We start from the raw sequence: 17,467 nt of genomic DNA on the forward strand, positions 1-17,467 counted from the left end.
CAACAAACTTTTGTATTCGACTACTTTTCGGCGGTATAAGTAAACGTAGCGATGCCTGCATAAAAAATCTTGAAAATTTCAAAATTTTGTGTTGCAATCAATTTCACTTTAGAATAGTATAACTAGATTATTTTCGAAGCCAAATCAGAAGACTGTCAAATTATGCCCAACAACTTTGTTTACCACTGAAAATATAGGACATTTCAAATAACAAGGTGGCAATACTTAACAGCTTTTTTGCAGCCAATGCTGTACTAAATGTTTGCTTAATAGTTCGCTGACGTATTGTAGACAAGTACAACAATATATTTACAAATTAGCAAACAGAAAACGTAATTGACTTGCCTGCATACTTGTCAGACAATCAACTAATATTTATTGAAGATAAAAAAAATCTATATTGAAACTACTAATGCAACTATAATGAACATTGTGAAGTACAAAACAAACTATAACTCGATAACAACATTTGTGAACTCTCAGATAACATGGTGTTTTTATAAAGTCTAGTATTGGATTAGGTAAAAGCACTTTGATGTGCTTCGTGCAACTAATGATAGGCATAAAAAGGTGTGTTGAATGAAGTAAAGAATAACTTAAATGAACACTGATTAAAATTAAACGAATCTGGTTAAGATATATTAAGAACTGACTTCATAACAAAATTTCAATTGTAAGTGACAGGACTTCGTGGACACCCATGTCCATCTCACAAAACTTATATTTTAATTACCATAGCACATATTTAAGGGGCCAATTTGCAATACTTTTCCAATATTTCAATTTTGCTGACATTAAAAAAAAAGCAATACCTAACAGCTTTTTTGCAGCAAATGCTGTACTAAATGTTCGCCAAAGTAGTCTGCTGATGTGTTATGGACAAGTACAACAATATATCTACAAATTAGTAAACAGAAATGGGATTGACAAGACTTGCTCACGTACTCGTCAGACAATACACTAATATTTATTGAAGATAGAGAAAAACCTGTATTGAAACTACTAATGCAATTATAATGAACATTGTAAAGTACAAAACAAACTTTGAAGGTATTTTCATTGTGTCAAATTGAGTAAAGTCTTTGGAAAAATGCAAAGTATAACAGCATATTGCAGCAATTGCTGCACTAAATGTTTGCTTAATTGTTCACACATGTATTACAGGTACAATAACATATCTACAAATAGGTGAACAGAAATGTGATTGACAAGACTTGCTCACGTACTCGTCTGACAATACACTAATATTTATTGAAGATAAAGAAAAACCTGTATTGAAACGTTCAAGTTCACGTTCAAGTAGCACGCCCACCACCTCACGCAGGGCCGAACCTGAAAAAGTCGTTTCAAAATATATTGACTTTTTCCCTTGCAATGGCCGCTTGTACAGTGCCTTGTTTACAGCTAAAGTCATATAAATATAAATTCTTAAATAAAAGTTAACTTGGAAAAATTCTATGATTTACGTTACACATAATCATAATTTTTATATTCTTTGCTTTTTTTAACAAGTTGATACTATACTATTTTTTTATTTTGTAATATTTTACCACATTTTATTGTTTAGGTTGTTTGGTGGTCTGGTTGCTGATATCAAACGCAAAGCACCATTTTTCGTATCAGATTTTCGAGATGCACTAAGTATTCAATGCGTTGCTTCCTTCATTTTTCTCTACTTTGCGGTACTCACACCTATCGTTACGTTCGGAGGTCTTCTCGGAGATGCCACGCATAATTATATAGTAAGTTTCATGTATTTTTGTTTTCTTCATGAACATTTTTTAAAATATGTGAATCTGGCACACAGGGATGTGAAAATTTACTCCGAGCGAAGATGCTAGAGAGAATGTGACTCTAAAGTATGATTCCCGCTCTGGACTAAAACAACTTTTGACGCAGAATTTAAGTTGAACGAAATTTTAACTCAACTTCAGTAACAAACTGAAGAGGAAAAAATATGATCTTTTTTTGTTCGTTTCAAGGCAGTCTTTATCATACCTACCAGTAACTATCGTCTGTTAAAATGTTTATTTATTTGCATATTATTCATTACTTTTTTAGAGTGCTATGGAATCCATTTTTGGTGCTGCGATGGCTGGTACAGCTTTTCATTTATTTTCTGGACAACCACTGACTATTATTGGTAGCACTGGTCCCATCTTAGTTTTTGAGAAGATCATGTTCGATATATGCACGTAGGTATTTTTTTCGCGTATTTTACATTTACCTATTATTAAATTTTATTGGTATTATTACAATATTACAGGTCAGCTGGGATGGAGTATCTGCCTATACGATGGTGGATCGGTACTTGGACTGGCGTATTCTGCATAATACTAGGTATAAAGAAGTTTTTTTGACGAACAAATATTCCAGGTGTAGCCACTATGTGACTAACGCTTAGCCTTACACCGGGCAACACGACGAAAGATTAAACGCAGCGACGAGAGCAAAAAATCATTATGTATTTTTATCCTTGTGAGCACCTTTTCAAAAAAATGTCAGATTAGGACTTTATGCATGATTGGAAAAATCTGAGTGATGACAAGGGCCACACTTAATGGTTTGGCGGACCGGGCCGCCTGTTGCACACTCTGTTTTACACTATTTAAGAAAGTTTTTTTTCAAAGTTTCAGATTTTTTGAATTGGCCTAGCATGATGGCCATCGATCTTGAATTTGAGCCCCTGGCCACCCATAATGTGAAGAGGTGGGTGAGCCATGTTTAGCTGGTAAAATCCCAGTTCTTCAAAAAGCATAATAGTACCGTCTGTATCTTTGAGTGGATTCTTATAGAAGGTTTTTTTGTGGCAAAGTCGTCTTTTTAGAACAAAGTGTTTTTTTGTGTATTTTTAAATGGATTCTTGTGCTGAGCCTTGTTTATAGCAGAATTCTTTTGTCTTCATTTAGTGGCAACGGACGCCAGCAGTCTCGTTCAATACATCACCAGGTATACAGAAGAAACATTTTCAGCACTGATCTCCCTGATTTTCATTTTTGAGGCTTTTAAGGTAATTTTTTTTTACTAATACTGGAATTAGGTCTGTAGTTCTCAAACTCTAATAACCCGTGGCCCACTTCGAGTGAATCTCAACCCTAATGGCCCTACTTTTGAAATTCCATTCTTTGTAGTTTATAAACATATATCAACTATGAAGGTACTCCATGTTAGGTTTAGGCCATAATTTCATTCCGATTTTCGTTATTTTAGTTCCATTAAGAGTTCGGGGACTGTCTGTGTTTGCCTAATGAATATAAACCCCTTGCCCATAGGTTTTCGTCCCTTTACAAAACTTGATGTAAAATAAGCGAACAAAATTAGTTAACTCCATATTGGCACACAAACTTCACGAGCACCACTATGTAAATCATACAATATTTTTTTCTTTTGAATGATATGTCATAAGTTGGTAGTTTCCATTTGCTAATTTCTCAATTGTAAATAATAATTATATAGTTCAATTTATAATTAATTAATAAATTCAATTCAGAAATTGATTTCAATTGGTGACAAACTTCAAATATGGTATGGATGGAATGGAGATTTGGTGACGTTTTACGGGTGAGTGTGGGTAGAGAAGAAAACGACAATATCGTCATACACTTTTTTAAACGCAGTTTACTAAAATTCGTCTCATTTTCGTACTATTTGATATTATACTTTCTCCTCATTCAGCTTTTGACTCTCTTTCTCGAAACTATTCCCACTCGGCTCAACAGAGATCATAGATGAGTTATGGCCATGACCAATCTTTAAAACTCTTACACTGTCTTGTACACTATGATGTCTTTCCCCTCATCTTATTACAATTTTTTCTATCATTGTAGATGTGAATGTGCCGCTCCAAATCTTACGTCCTACAACATCACAGAGAACTTGGATTATGAGCAGATTAAATTCGAATCAAAGGAAAAAGCACTGAAATCTCATGGCATGCATATTAATGGTGAGATATTTGGGACCTCCAAAAATATGTGCATCAAGATGGCGCACAACCTGATCATAGTATATGTACCAGGTTAGGGTTTAGGTTGTGCGCCATCTTGGTACAGAAGATAAGAAATTGAAAGCATATATATAATTATGGATTTCATTACTCCCACTCATACAGATAGAACTTTTCAGTATAGACTTTGATAGTTTATACTTTGCCAATCTATGATAAAATTAAATCACAACTCACTGAGTGCACAATTTGTGTGCCAATTTAGGGCCTTGCATGGCAAATCATTATTTGAGCAAATTGGAAGACATTTAGTATAGTAGGAAAATTTTATTTCAATTCCGACAGTATGTATTTGTCTAAGACAACCTCAATAAATATTTGCTATGTATTGGCGGGACACCACTAATTTAATCTTTGGTTTAATTCAAACATTGACGTGCTCCATTTACTGTAATATGTAATTTATTCTGTCAGCTCTTAAACAAATAGTATTTCTGTTGGTTCGATATGCTTTGCGGAATTATACTCTCCACGTTGTATAATAGTCTGTATTTGAGTAAGCTGTCATATTTTAATCGCCAAAAATGGTCTATGTGATTGTCTCATTTTTAATGGGGTTTTGTTACAATGGAAATGAAGAATCTATTGTCCTGACTTGAATTAAATAGAAGAATATAAAGCGTTTTTAATGTCGGTGCTTAAAAATTTTTAGTTAATAAAGTTGTAGAATTAATGTTTTTTGAAAACATCTATTTTAGCAACTATTTGGACCCAAATGACACCTGGCCCCCAGAAATCGCCAGAATGGCCCCCAGAGAATTACTTGGCGCTCCCAGTTTGAGAAATAGAATTAAATTGAAATATACCATATGTCAGAAATTACTTGTGATATAGGAATATAGAATACTCACCTATTTAATTATAAGCTACCCTATTTTTTGTTTCACTAATGGGAAATTTTCACAAAATTTCATGAATAAACCCGTTATTAAGTTTCTTTTTGATACTCTCTTTCCAGGTTCACTATACAGAACTGATGAAGCTGCGTATACTTGCTCATATGACGGAATTAATTTTAACGTTTCTGATATCAACAATGTTACATGGAATGCCTTGGACAAACCTGTGAGTTATGGCCTCTGTTATTGTCATATTTAGAGGGAAAAAAACAGTATTCAAAATTGTTCATTTTCTAATATTTGACCATGTGCTGCGTTTCACGCATAGTTTTTTTTCTCAAGATTTTCAAACTTTAAAATTCAACTATAGTCCTAATAAGCAGTAAAATCATGTTTTTGCTGTATTTTATGTTATAAAATTCAACACAAATCTTCGCTTTATAACGTCGAAGACTGTTACTAATAACAAAACACAAATTGTAAGATTTGAACACCCTGTATAGCACCTTCATTTTCATCTTAGCTTTATCATTTAATCCTTTTATATATAATTGCATTTTAATACCGTTTTTGTATTGTTCGCAGACCTGTATTGAGAGTTTTTGTGGACATCTTGTCGGAGAATCATGCCCTTATACACCTGATGGTATGCTGATGTCTGTTATTCTCTTCTTTGGTACTTTTACGATTTCAATGTACTTAAAAGGCTTGAAACTGTCACGATTCTTCCCAACTAAGGTAAGCAATGAGGAATGCGATTTTGTTTAATTTTTTGAGCTGGTATTGCTAAAAGGACTGATTCATCTCAGATTTCAAATTGATAAAAATGTGACTCCTAGTCCTACTCATGGGTGAGGAAAAATTTTGACTCGTACTCAAAATTTTGACTCGTACTCAAAAATTGACTATTGATAAAATAAGTGGCGTGATTGGACTGTTAAGAATGATTAGTAAACTTGATGCTTGTTGTGTTTCTGAAGACTTTTATTGTCATCATTGAAAGTTTAAAATTCAATCTCCTGACTTGAAAAATTCAGACTTCAATTTCGGGCAGTTTGAAAGTTCAACTCCAGCTCCATTCGCAACTGCTATATATGTAAATGTAACAGAAAGTTTTTTCTGAAACTTTTATGTTTATCTCCTCAAAGAAATGTCTCAAAGACTAATTCATTCATAAGTGAAAGAAATTTACTCATACTGTTGTCACAGATACAAATTTTAACATCAGCTTTCAGTTTCTTTCAGTTTAATAGCAATTCAAGACTCAATAGGGTCTGGGAAGTATCTAAGACAGGGGTCTCCAACACGCGGGGTTGAACAACACGGGGTCTCCAACCGATTTTTTTGCGGCCTGCGTCATGGTTGGGATTTTTCCACAAAAAACTAAATTAGTACGATGTCAACTAATAGTAGGTTTTATTGTGTCATTTATTATTAAGAGTCCGGACAGACAAACTGTGAAAAGTGAAGCAAAATTCCCCCGTTGTCCACGTTCATGTTTTATTATATTGTTATAATGCAATTATAAATGCAATATTTTCATTTCGCATGTTCATTGTGACGAAATAAACGACTTTCGGTCAGTCCATTGTGCCCGAAGAAAGGTTTGCAAAGCTAATTGCAGATTCACTTTGCATACCTGCGATTTTTGGCAGTTCTTATTCTTATATTTGCTAGCAGTTTTTTCGACTATGAAAGTTAGCAAGTCAGCCTTCCGCACTCGACTAACGCAAAATAAGGCCAAACATCGAGACTACATATCAAGCACAAGTGAATGAATATGTTTCATGTCCTGTTTACTGTCAGATTCAATGTAATTTCAACACAATACATTCAGATACCCATTTTTTCTTGGTTTCTTGGTTTGCGGCCCGCGACATGTTTGGAGTTGGAGACCCCTGATCTAAGAAATGGCAAATTTTATATAGAAAAAATTATTGGAAAATAATTCTGACATAGAAATTTATTCGGCGAATGGGTAACCCTAATAAACAGATAACAGTATTAGAAATATATTGTAAGTTTGTAACATTCTTATTCGTGATCTAAATGCTTTCGTGAATATCATATATTTTTTTATTCTTAGGTCCGCTCAATTATAAGCGATTTTTCTGTTACAATCGCAATCGCTTTAATGGTGCTCTTCGATATCCTAATGAAGCTTAATACACCTAAACTGCTCGTTCCAGACTCTTTCAGGGTAAATATACAGAATTTTTTTGAATGCATTTTTTCGTGGCGCTCCCAAAGTATGTGCATTAAGATGGCACACAACCTGATAACCCTAACCTGGTACACATACTATGTACAGGTTGTGTGCCATCTTGGTTCGCATATTTCAGGAGCACCTTTTTTGCAAATTGAAATTCCAACATGCTGTTATGCTTTATGCGTATATTTGTTATACCACCTTACTCAGAATGTCGTACGTTGTTAGATAGAACTTGCGAAATTGAAAATTTCCTTTTTTTTTCAACATAGTAATCTTTGCGTATAATAGACTGCTTGTGTAAGGTTTTATTCTGAGTCGAAGTGTAAAAAACATCTCTTAGGCGAAATTACGAGTGTGGTCCTCACAAACTATTTTTCGATTTCATTCTATGGAATGCTTATGTAGATCCTTGCTCAGAGTCAGAGGTCTGATATAATAACTTGTAAACATTTATTGTGAAAATTCCAATTTGGAATTATGTTCGATCAAGCTTATCAAACAAGTATATGTATACTATGCCAGGACCAAGCTTTGTCAGATATTTCTTCATTTAAAATTCGGTTTTGCAGCCTACAAGAGAAGATAGGACTTGGTTGATCAGCCCCCTTGGAGAGAATGAATGGTGGACAATCCCTCTTGCTATTGTTCCTGCGTTACTCTGCACGATTCTTATATTTATGGATCAACAGATCACAGCAGTTATTGTCAACAGGAAGGAAAATAAGCTAAAGGTTGGTTTATTGAATTTTGTTTTGTTTTCCTTTACTTTGAATAGGGTGTATTAAACTGGGCTCTTGATCCCTCTAGGGCAGTGGTTCTTAAACTTTTTGAGCCGCGCCCCCCTTTGAAAAATCGTACAGATTTCGCGCCCCCCCCCCCCCCCTAAATTGAGGCACAAACATGCATTCAACGAAACAAGATTTTATTCACAAATAACGTCAATGAGAGGGGTGAATCTGTTTTTGCGAAACAAGTAATTTAATTCGAGGAACTGTAGCAGATAACGCACATCTCATATCTGATTCACATTGAAGTTTATTCCGTTGTTTTGGCTTTATATTCACCAGAGTAGAAAACCCGCTTTCACAAAGGTAGGTAGATGAAAACGGAAGCAGAGTGCGTATTGCTACGCTACCTACTCTCTTATATATGCGTACATATTTTGCCCAGAAGTCGGTTAGCGGCATGGCTTCAAAGTCGTCTTTTGCAGATGAATCAAATTTCATATCCAAAAATTCTTCTTGCAAGTTGCTTGGTTGAGAGAGGTTTGCAAAGGAGCATGTCTTCTTCAATTGAACTTGATCCTACAAAACGGACATATACCAACAACTGACACAAGTTGGCAACATCAGTAGTTTCGTCACATTGTATGGCGAAAAATGGCGACAGCTTTATTTTTTCGATAACCTGAAGTTCAATGTCGTGTGCAATCTCATCAATTCTTGTTTTAATTGTAGAATCCGAAAGAGAAATCTTTGCAAGTTTCTTACTGCTCGCCTCTCCCAAAACAAGACTAGCAGCTTTTAAAATACTCGGTTTTATCAATGTCTCCCCTATACTGTGCGGTTTTTTCTGCTTCGCAATCATATGAGCAATTTCAAAAGAAGCTTCTACTACATCTGCAGAAGGCGACTGACAAAATGAATTTATGCTACAAGTCCTCATTTTTTTAAATGAATCCTTTTTGCTTTGAAAAAAAGCTAAAGGTTTTTCCTGATGTGCAGGGTGCTTTGTTTTAAGATGTCGCTGTAAGCGAGTTGGCCTCATAGCGTCATTGCTGAGATTTTCAAAGCACAAAATGCATTGCGGTACAACCTCACCCTTCACTGTGGTATATATGAAGCCATACCTAAGATAATCTTCATCATACTTTCTCTTTTTCCCGCTCATTTTGCAATACAACTAAATTTCAACTAAATCTAAACTAAATGCAATAAATGATTACGTAAAAACTCACTCAATTGTTAAACTACTTCATAACATCACTACTGAGCTATATTCAAAAGTCAATCTACTGTTTCTGACAATACACAACGATTGCAGACTTCATGGCTTGCTCAACTTCTCAAATATTCAAAGCCAATCTACCTGATGAGATTACAAACAATACAGTTTACAAAATGGAAAAGTGCAATTAAATATATGTACGTTTTCAGCCCAAAGAAAAGATATACATCAAATGGTCAAAACTGTCAATTTTATCCAAAACTAAATACTGTGTGCCGCTTACAGATACTTATGGCATAAGTTAGGTCATCACAGAGTTTGCGGTATCAAGTTTTATTACTTATTGCAACTAATCTACAGCTCATCGAAAAATATGATGAAAATTAAGGTATTCGATATACAGCTATTTTTGGAGACACAACTGAAAGCTGTCAAATAGGCTAATACACAAAACCACGAAAACGACAAAACGTTAACAGCCATGCTCGAACATCTGTCTGACCGACTTCTATTGTACCGTCATTGTTGACTTAATGCTGATTGGTCATTGTTACGACACTAAGCAAGGAAATCAATGCTCGCAGAACCGTTAACACAGTAATCAATTTCAACGCATATTCACGCATGCTTATCCTATTTTGCCACGCGTAGTCTGGTAGTGAGTAGTGAAAGAAAAGGGTCATTTTGCATCATTTTACGACACAAAATTATAAAGCAACAAGACGACGAGTTAAATGAAATTTCAAATATTAAATTGGCTAAGCAAAATAAAGTCTCAAGTGTGGTTTCTTGAAATCTTTCGCGCCCCCCCTAAAATCTTCTCGCGCCCCCCAGTTTAAGAACCACTGCTCTAGGGGGCCCCTCGAGCAGTTCTCTGGGGGCCGTGAACGAAAGAAAGCCTTCGCTAGGCCCCATTCAAGATTCTGATTCTATTGCTTTTGTTTATTGATTTCCAATTATTAAGCATGATACATAAAATAACTGATGGAAATCTAAACTACCGTAGGTATTTTTATTACCAAGCAAGTGCTAAAAGTCCATTGAAAGGGGATGCTTATTATGAAATTTTAAGAAAAACTGCTCTAAAATATGTAAAATTCACAATTTTGTAGATATATTAGTAAATTTGTATACATAGTATGATTCATTTCACACTTCATTCTTTTCACACACACATAAACAATTTTATATGTTGGGTTAAATTGTGTGATTTCAATTTTTCCGTGCCTGCCATTTCACCCAAGTTGTATTGAATTGGGTTGGCGAAGTCGAGCAGGGAAGATAACTGTCATTGAAAAAATAGCTTCTCACATATTGTTAATATCAGTAGAAGCTTGTTCAGAGCGTCCCTTGGAGCTTGAATAAGTATCGTGTAGATAAAAAATTTACAACTGCAAGGAACCAATGAGAAATCACATTAAACAGTTTCTACAATTCACTTTAACAGAAAGGGTGCGGTTATCATTTGGATCTTCTTGTCGTATCAATAATGATGATATTGTGTTCCATACTCGGATTACCTTGGTTCGTAGCCGCAACCGTTCTCAGTATCACCCATGTCAACTCTTTGAAAATGGAGTCCGAGTCAGCAGCCCCAGGAGAAACCCCGAAATTTTTAGGGGTCCGTGAACAAAGGGTCACTGGAATTATGATCTTTGTACTTATCGGCTTGTCCGTATTCATGACCCCGATTTTGGCGTACATCCCCATGCCGGTGCTATATGGAGTTTTTCTGTACATGGGAGTGTCATCTCTCAAAGGTAAATTAATAGTTGTAATAGTGACTGTATGTACAATTCTTTATTCAGAAGGAAAATGCTTTAATGAGCGTCGTATAAAAATATAATTTCTTTGTTTTAAAACGATTTTATTGTAGAGTAAACACCTAATCTGCTGCCAATGCTGCTTGTTTAAGAGACATATTAAGAGTGAACCCAGAGTGAGTAACTGACCGAGTATGAAAACCAGAGTGACTGAGTGTTTATTAGTGTTGATATGGCTGTTTATACATCTTTTCATGTGAGTGACTACTTTATTATTGCCTTGTGAGGGCCAATCGCTGAGTAAATGAAATTTCTTTTTCAGGTGTACAGTTCATCGACAGGTGCAAACTTATATTTATGCCTCCGAAACATCAACCCGACTTCATTTACCTTCGTCATGTACCTTTACCTAAAGTCTACTTGTTCACGTTTTTTCAAGTCGTTGGTCTCGTACTTCTGTGGGTTATCAAGTCTACAAAACCAGTCTCTATTATATTTCCAATGATGGTGAGATTTTTGTTTCATCCGTCTGTGATTCGATGGTCAGACTTTTGATGCTGTAAAACAGGGGTGTGCTACCTTTAATACATGAGAGCTAGATACAAATAACTAGATGAAACCATGGGCCGCACCTTCACTTAACATAGGCTTTCTAGTGGTTGTTGTCACAAAAATTTTGGAGATTGATCTTGTGACATGCGTTGCTCGCTTTGCACAAGCCCTGATATAGGCACTGCAAAGGAATTACTCACACATACTAGATTATATTAAAAACTCGTCTGGCACCACCCCAAAAGTGACCCGCCCCTTTACCGTGGGCCGCAGGTTGCACACCTCTGCTTTAAAATATAGGAAGTTAAAAAAAACAATGGCCCAATATCTGTAATATTGTATGTATATTTACTCTAACATAAAAACATGGACTAGGCTATCAATTCTGCATTATCAAGTTCAATTTACAATGATTTTGTCCGGATTCTCTCTTGGATATGAGAAATTCAATTTTATTTCAGCCATTTTCTATTACGAAATATCAATTTTCAGTCACTATCTTCATCTCTACTCAAATAAATTTCATGGAGCCCCGCAATAGTTAAGACTGGCCTTGCGATGCAGACTATACTAGCACTGCTTCATGTTGTTAACCTATAATTAACAGGTTGCCGCTCTTGTCGGAGTTCGAAAAGCATTCGATTATTGTATATTCTCACAAGAAGAATTGTTTTGGCTGGATGATATCATGCCTGAATCAACTAAAAAGAGGAAAGAGGATTCGAAGAAGCGTAAAGAGCAAGAAGACCAAAATAAACAAGATTTGGTGTGTTATTATAATTTAAAACACTTTATCAAGGACATATGATGATTTGGGTTGTTTGTATGAGAATAAATTGAAAATTTTCTCTGTTTTTTGATTCGTTTTCTTTTTAATATTTTCAATTTTGGTGCCTAGCCATTAACTGCAGATTTCTCAGAATGAAGCCAAGAACATGATATATATTTACATTGAAATATCCTTTTTATTTTTTTTTGTAAAGCTTGCAATGTCTGGACAAGGAACAGTCAACGTACCTCTACAAGATGGGAAAGTTTTGAAAATCCCTGTTTCTGAAATCAAATACAAGTATGTGTACCCCATCCATTTTCGAGAATTTTTAATTTAAGTTCTCCTTGCTACTACTCTATCTACATAGTGCTTAAGAATTTTCATACTGGTGCCTATGGAGATGTGGAGTCATTTGATTGAAATTCCTTAAGCCTTCACCTGCAAGCCATTCGTAAAAAAAAATTATCGTAAACCATATTAAAGTGACAAAATTCTGTTCCTATTTTAGTTTTGAAAATTTGGGTCCAAAAACCAGAATAAAATTTTAACTCTTCACTCCAACTTACCTCAGATGAGTTTGAGGATCTGACTCTGATGTAACAATGTGCATTTCGCCAGCCTTTTCCTAAATTCTTTGGCTTTTGAGGCCACTATCTTTATTATTCGTTGTTATTTCAATAAAAACTTTATTATTCTAGTCCTGACGAACCAACAAGTATAAATATCACGAAGGAAATGGCACAAACAGCGATTTGGAAAACAATCGTTAGAAACGAACTTGGAGGTTCAGGAACAGATTTAAAAGAAAGGTAGGTTGCAAGACACTGACTCCATGCTAAAGAACATTTTAACTCTTATTGCGAGCCTTCTTTATTGCCTGTTGTGAATGTTCAGTCAACTTCACATTTTTGAATTCTATCAGCTTTATAGTCTTCACCATTAAAAGTCCGAACTTCGAAGAATTTCTGTAAATTTCCACTTCGATATCAATAATAACATGACAAACTCTTGACTTCCGAATCTGCAATCAATAATTACAAGTCTACCTTGATATTTTTCAGAGAAAAAAGAAGCAAAAAGGGTAAACGAAAGGGGGCAGAAGAAATCATCGAACCCCCACAATACTCGTTTCCACCTAAGAAAACATCGTCTCCGCCTTCGAAAAGTCCATCCAGGTCTCCGAATATGAATTCTGGTAACAATCACAAATTGACAGTGATTAACGAGGCAAATAAGACCAATACCACAAATAATAATGATGACGACCCACCTCCATTCATTTCTGTAACTATACAAGATGATGATAACGAACCCCAGATTAAGGAAGACAAATTGTAAATTGCATTTTCAAAATCACGACTGTTTTCGTGTCCATTATATGCTTCCCATAAACAGTTTCTTAGACTTTGGGATCAAAATAATCTAGCTGTCATAAGTTGATGAGCTGTACTCGATGAAGTTAAGAACAACATTGAGAAAAACAGATTGAGATATTGTATTGAAATGGAATTCAGTGTTTCTTGTGCAAAAAAAGCATTACTTCAAAACCACCTCGCAAAAATATGGTGTTCCCATTGTAAATTTTATTAAAGTGAAATTTTCTAAAAACTTCTCGCAAAAATATGGTGAACAACAAATAAGACCAATACCACAAATAATAATGATGACGACCCACCTCCATTCATTTCTGTAACTATACAAGATGATGATAACGAACCCCAGATTAAGGAAGACAAATTGTAAATTGCATTTTCAAAATCACGACTGTTTTCGTGTCCATTATATGCTTCCCATAAACAGTTTCTTAGACTTTGGGATCAAAATAATCTAGCTGTCATAAGTTGATGAGCTGTACTCGATGAAGTTAAGAACAACATTGAGAAAAACAGATTGAGATATTGTATTGAAATGGAATTCAGTGTTTCTTGTGCAAAAAAAGCATTACTTCAAAACCACCTCGCAAAAATATGGTGTTCCCATTGTAAATTTTATTAAAGTGAAATTTTCTAAAAACTTCTCGCAAAAATATGGTGTTCCCATTGTAAATTTTATAAAGTGAAATTTATGGCAACTAGCTTTGTGTATTTGCGAATATCACTTGTTTTTCGGTACATACTGAAATGTTTTTTTCACTTGAAAAGCTTCATTAGCTTTTTAATGTATTTCAATCTTGGCTAGAATCTATGGAGTTATGCCAGTTAAAAGAATTGTCTCTTTTGGTTCACCGGCCTTGCACTACCATTCGACATTCTGTGAGATTTCCATCCTCGCAATTGCGACTTTTTTCGGTGCCATTTCTATGTGAAATACGTACAATCGGGAATTTTATTCCCCTTATTTATTTAATTTAATATTGTCTGTTTTTAATTATTTTAGTTGTTTTTAATGATTAAGTGCTATTAATTATAGTAATTAAGTAATGTTTCCTTAATTATACTTGCTTTTTATTTCATTTACAATTGTGAGTTTCTGTTGGGAATCACAATTTGCACTGTTAAAAAATTAGGCTATGTAGTGATATTTTCAATTTATTACTTTTTTGAAACAAGATTATATTTGAACAAAAATAGCATTCAACTCGAAGAAGGGCATTTTTTGAAAAATCGTTAAAATTTCACACTTCGATAATCTCGTTCTTAAAATTCGAAAAATCTTCTAAAGTTATAATTTAGTTTAAAAAACTAGTTTTTTCACCCAATATGCATCAAACATTCGCCAACCTTACAATGGAGATATCTGAATGTAGAATTGTAATTATTTGTTCTCGCTGTTTTCATTTGAACTAATGGAAGATACTTGTGAAAAGCTTATTGCGTTCATAATGATTGCTGTTTTTTCAGTCTCCATGGTTATAGTATTTTGGCATTGGTTGCTCAATGTCATTCAACATGGTCTGTTCTCTAAAATTCTAGAATTATATTTTAAAGGCTCAGTTAACGGATACAGGAATAAGTTGATGTCAAATATATTCTTTGTTAGTTGTTATAGCATTTTAATTATATTTGATAAACATTTGAAAATATGTGGGCGATCGAAGTTTAATTTGCGTTTTGAAATAAGTTGGTACGTTCATTTTATTTATTTGTACATAAATATAACATATTAAATTTGATTGCAATCACCAAGTTTTGACCCAAGCGTAAAAATGGGGTTGTGGATGTTACTTACCTACCCATGCTGGTAAGCTACCTTTACTCATCCCGATTTTTGAACGATAACTGAATGCTCATTGTACATAGTCACTTAGTGGAATAATATGTAAAATTTGTTCCATTCTGTCTCACTGAGTGAATTCTACAAACGTTTTCGGAAGTGAAAATGATTTTTGTGACAATAACGATCATTGTAAAATAATCCCACTGAATGAATTTGTGGCCTTTCTGATAAATAGTTTTTTTTTTGTGATTTGATCTTCTATAAAATTAAATAAATGATCCGAAATGGTGAACTATCTTCTTGTTTCTGGTAGTAATTGTATTACTATGCAGTGCTGTAGAGATTCGATTCAGTCACTTGAGTTGCCTTTTTCACAAAGACTTCAAGGCACTCGAATCATTCGGATGCAAAGATCGGATACAACTAATCGCCAGAGAGACTTGAATTTTAAGACTCTAATATAATTTTGGTGAAATGCAATTTACTATGAATAATGATAATTGATAATTTAATAGCGTGTTGCAACATTAACTCAAAATATAAACCATGGTGTCGAGTTGAACGTTCGTCAATACATGATTAAATTCTGGTTTGATCTTTTAAAAAGTAGCTTCGCTGGACATGATGGAAATCTTACTTTTTCCGTGCATCCGAATTAGATTCTTCCGTTGTCAAATTGTCGCCAGCATAACAATACAACATTACACTATCAAATAATAACTTCGCACAAATAGATGAAAAAAATGTTGTCAATACAAGATTGAATCCTAGTTTGATTTTCTGAAATATAGCTTCGATTTAACATGGAATGAAAATCTTAGTGTCCATATGACTCCTATTAATCCATTTCATCTCAAATCTACTCGTACTCGAAAAATTTGCCGGGACTCACTCTTGACTCGTGTGCTCGACATCATTTGGGGTTTTAGAGGACTTGTACCTGGCACTGAATTACTTAGTAATAAACTCTGGCATACCGGTACCACTTTTCCGTTTCTACCGTTGCCACATTGTCGCCAGCTTAAGACATTCGCTTGTGGTAGGAAAATTGGGCAACATTTATATTCAACAACATTACAAACGAGTAGTACAATAGAGTAGATGTATTAAGAAATCTTAGGCGTGGGTGGCTTTGAATAGGAGAAAATGTACTTAATTGCCTGTGGTAATCGGCGGAACGACGAGCTTTCATCACCATGCTTATATGTTGTGATTCTGCACTATAAAATCATATATATCATCAAGAAACAAGCGCAAATACCAAAATTAGCAAATAATAACAAAAATCGTAATATCAACATTATTAATCAGCAATAAATTATTTATTGATATTTATACTTCCGTTAATTGAATAAGTAAAGTAACAAATTATCTAATTAATGTTTGTGATATCAGTTTAATATATATATGCTTACTTTACTGACCAATACAATATATATACTCAACGATATAGTAATGTCTTTATGTCAAATGCTCTCAAATGCGTACTGCCGTAGTGTGTGTACGTTAGGGTTAGGTTATAATTTCATTCCGATTTTCCTCATTTTAGTTCTATTACGAGTTCGGGGACGGTCTGTGTGAGTCACATGAATATACCGCCTGCCCGTAGGCTGCCGTCCCTTTACACAACTTGATGTAAAGTAGGCGAACAAACTTAGTTAACTCCATATTGGTACACATACTTCTGAAGCACCTTTAAAAGCACATGAAGCACCTGAAATGGAGCTCAAAATCGTGGTTGCGAATACGAAAAGCATGTTCATTCACACCTTTTCGCCGTTGGGCTTGCCTAAATATTAATTGCATCGCTTCATGCTTCATCATAATTAGCAAATGTCTTGCATTTATAAAATTTACTACCACAAATCAATGCAATTTTAATAAATATTAAGTTAAGTTTTTTCTTCTCGAGTGGAGAATAAACTATGGTATGTTTAATGGTAAACCAACTTGGTGTTACTGACCACTGGAAAAGGTCCAAAATAAATGACCGTCGTCATCTAAAAATGATCCTTGATTTTTCTGTTTTTACACAAAATACGCTGTTATTGTTTATAATTAGTAGTTTTTACTGAAAATTGAGTAGCCTACATATCACTAAATTTACTAAAATACAATCTAAATGACGCCATTAGGTCAGACACATCTTTTCATACATGGTCAATTACATTTTTATTTCAATTTCAACCCACTGAATCATTTTAAAATGAATTAAATAAA

The 17,467-nt window shown here is 34.4% G+C and overlaps 1 protein-coding gene across 5 annotated transcripts in view; it reads left to right on the plus strand.

Annotated features, from left to right (window-relative positions):
* LOC120343481 (electroneutral sodium bicarbonate exchanger 1-like) overlaps positions 1-15,539 on the plus strand; it is a 40,578-nt gene extending 25,039 nt beyond the window's left edge. For all 5 annotated transcript variants that reach the window (XM_039412683.2, XM_039412675.2, XM_039412709.2 and 2 more), the window contains 16 exons: positions 1,568-1,742; positions 2,062-2,195; positions 2,267-2,340; positions 2,910-3,010; positions 3,491-3,561; positions 3,828-3,946; positions 4,965-5,071; positions 5,431-5,583; positions 6,932-7,045; positions 7,627-7,788; positions 10,452-10,764; positions 11,090-11,274; positions 11,927-12,085; positions 12,303-12,388; positions 12,790-12,900; positions 13,153-15,539. In XM_039412683.2, the coding sequence (XP_039268617.2) occupies positions 1,568-1,742; positions 2,062-2,195; positions 2,267-2,340; positions 2,910-3,010; positions 3,491-3,561; positions 3,828-3,946; positions 4,965-5,071; positions 5,431-5,583; positions 6,932-7,045; positions 7,627-7,788; positions 10,452-10,764; positions 11,090-11,274; positions 11,927-12,085; positions 12,303-12,388; positions 12,790-12,900; positions 13,153-13,429 (2,341 nt within the window). In that variant the 3' untranslated portion in view covers positions 13,430-15,539. The remainder of the gene's footprint in view (positions 1-1,567; positions 1,743-2,061; positions 2,196-2,266; positions 2,341-2,909; positions 3,011-3,490; positions 3,562-3,827; positions 3,947-4,964; positions 5,072-5,430; positions 5,584-6,931; positions 7,046-7,626; positions 7,789-10,451; positions 10,765-11,089; positions 11,275-11,926; positions 12,086-12,302; positions 12,389-12,789; positions 12,901-13,152) is intronic.
* Positions 15,540-17,467: the final 1,928 nt, after the last annotated feature.

The sequence above is a fragment of the Styela clava genome, chromosome 1 (assembly GCF_964204865.1).
Source record: "Styela clava chromosome 1, kaStyClav1.hap1.2, whole genome shotgun sequence".
In the NCBI taxonomy this organism is placed as follows: domain Eukaryota; kingdom Metazoa; phylum Chordata; class Ascidiacea; order Stolidobranchia; family Styelidae; genus Styela; species Styela clava.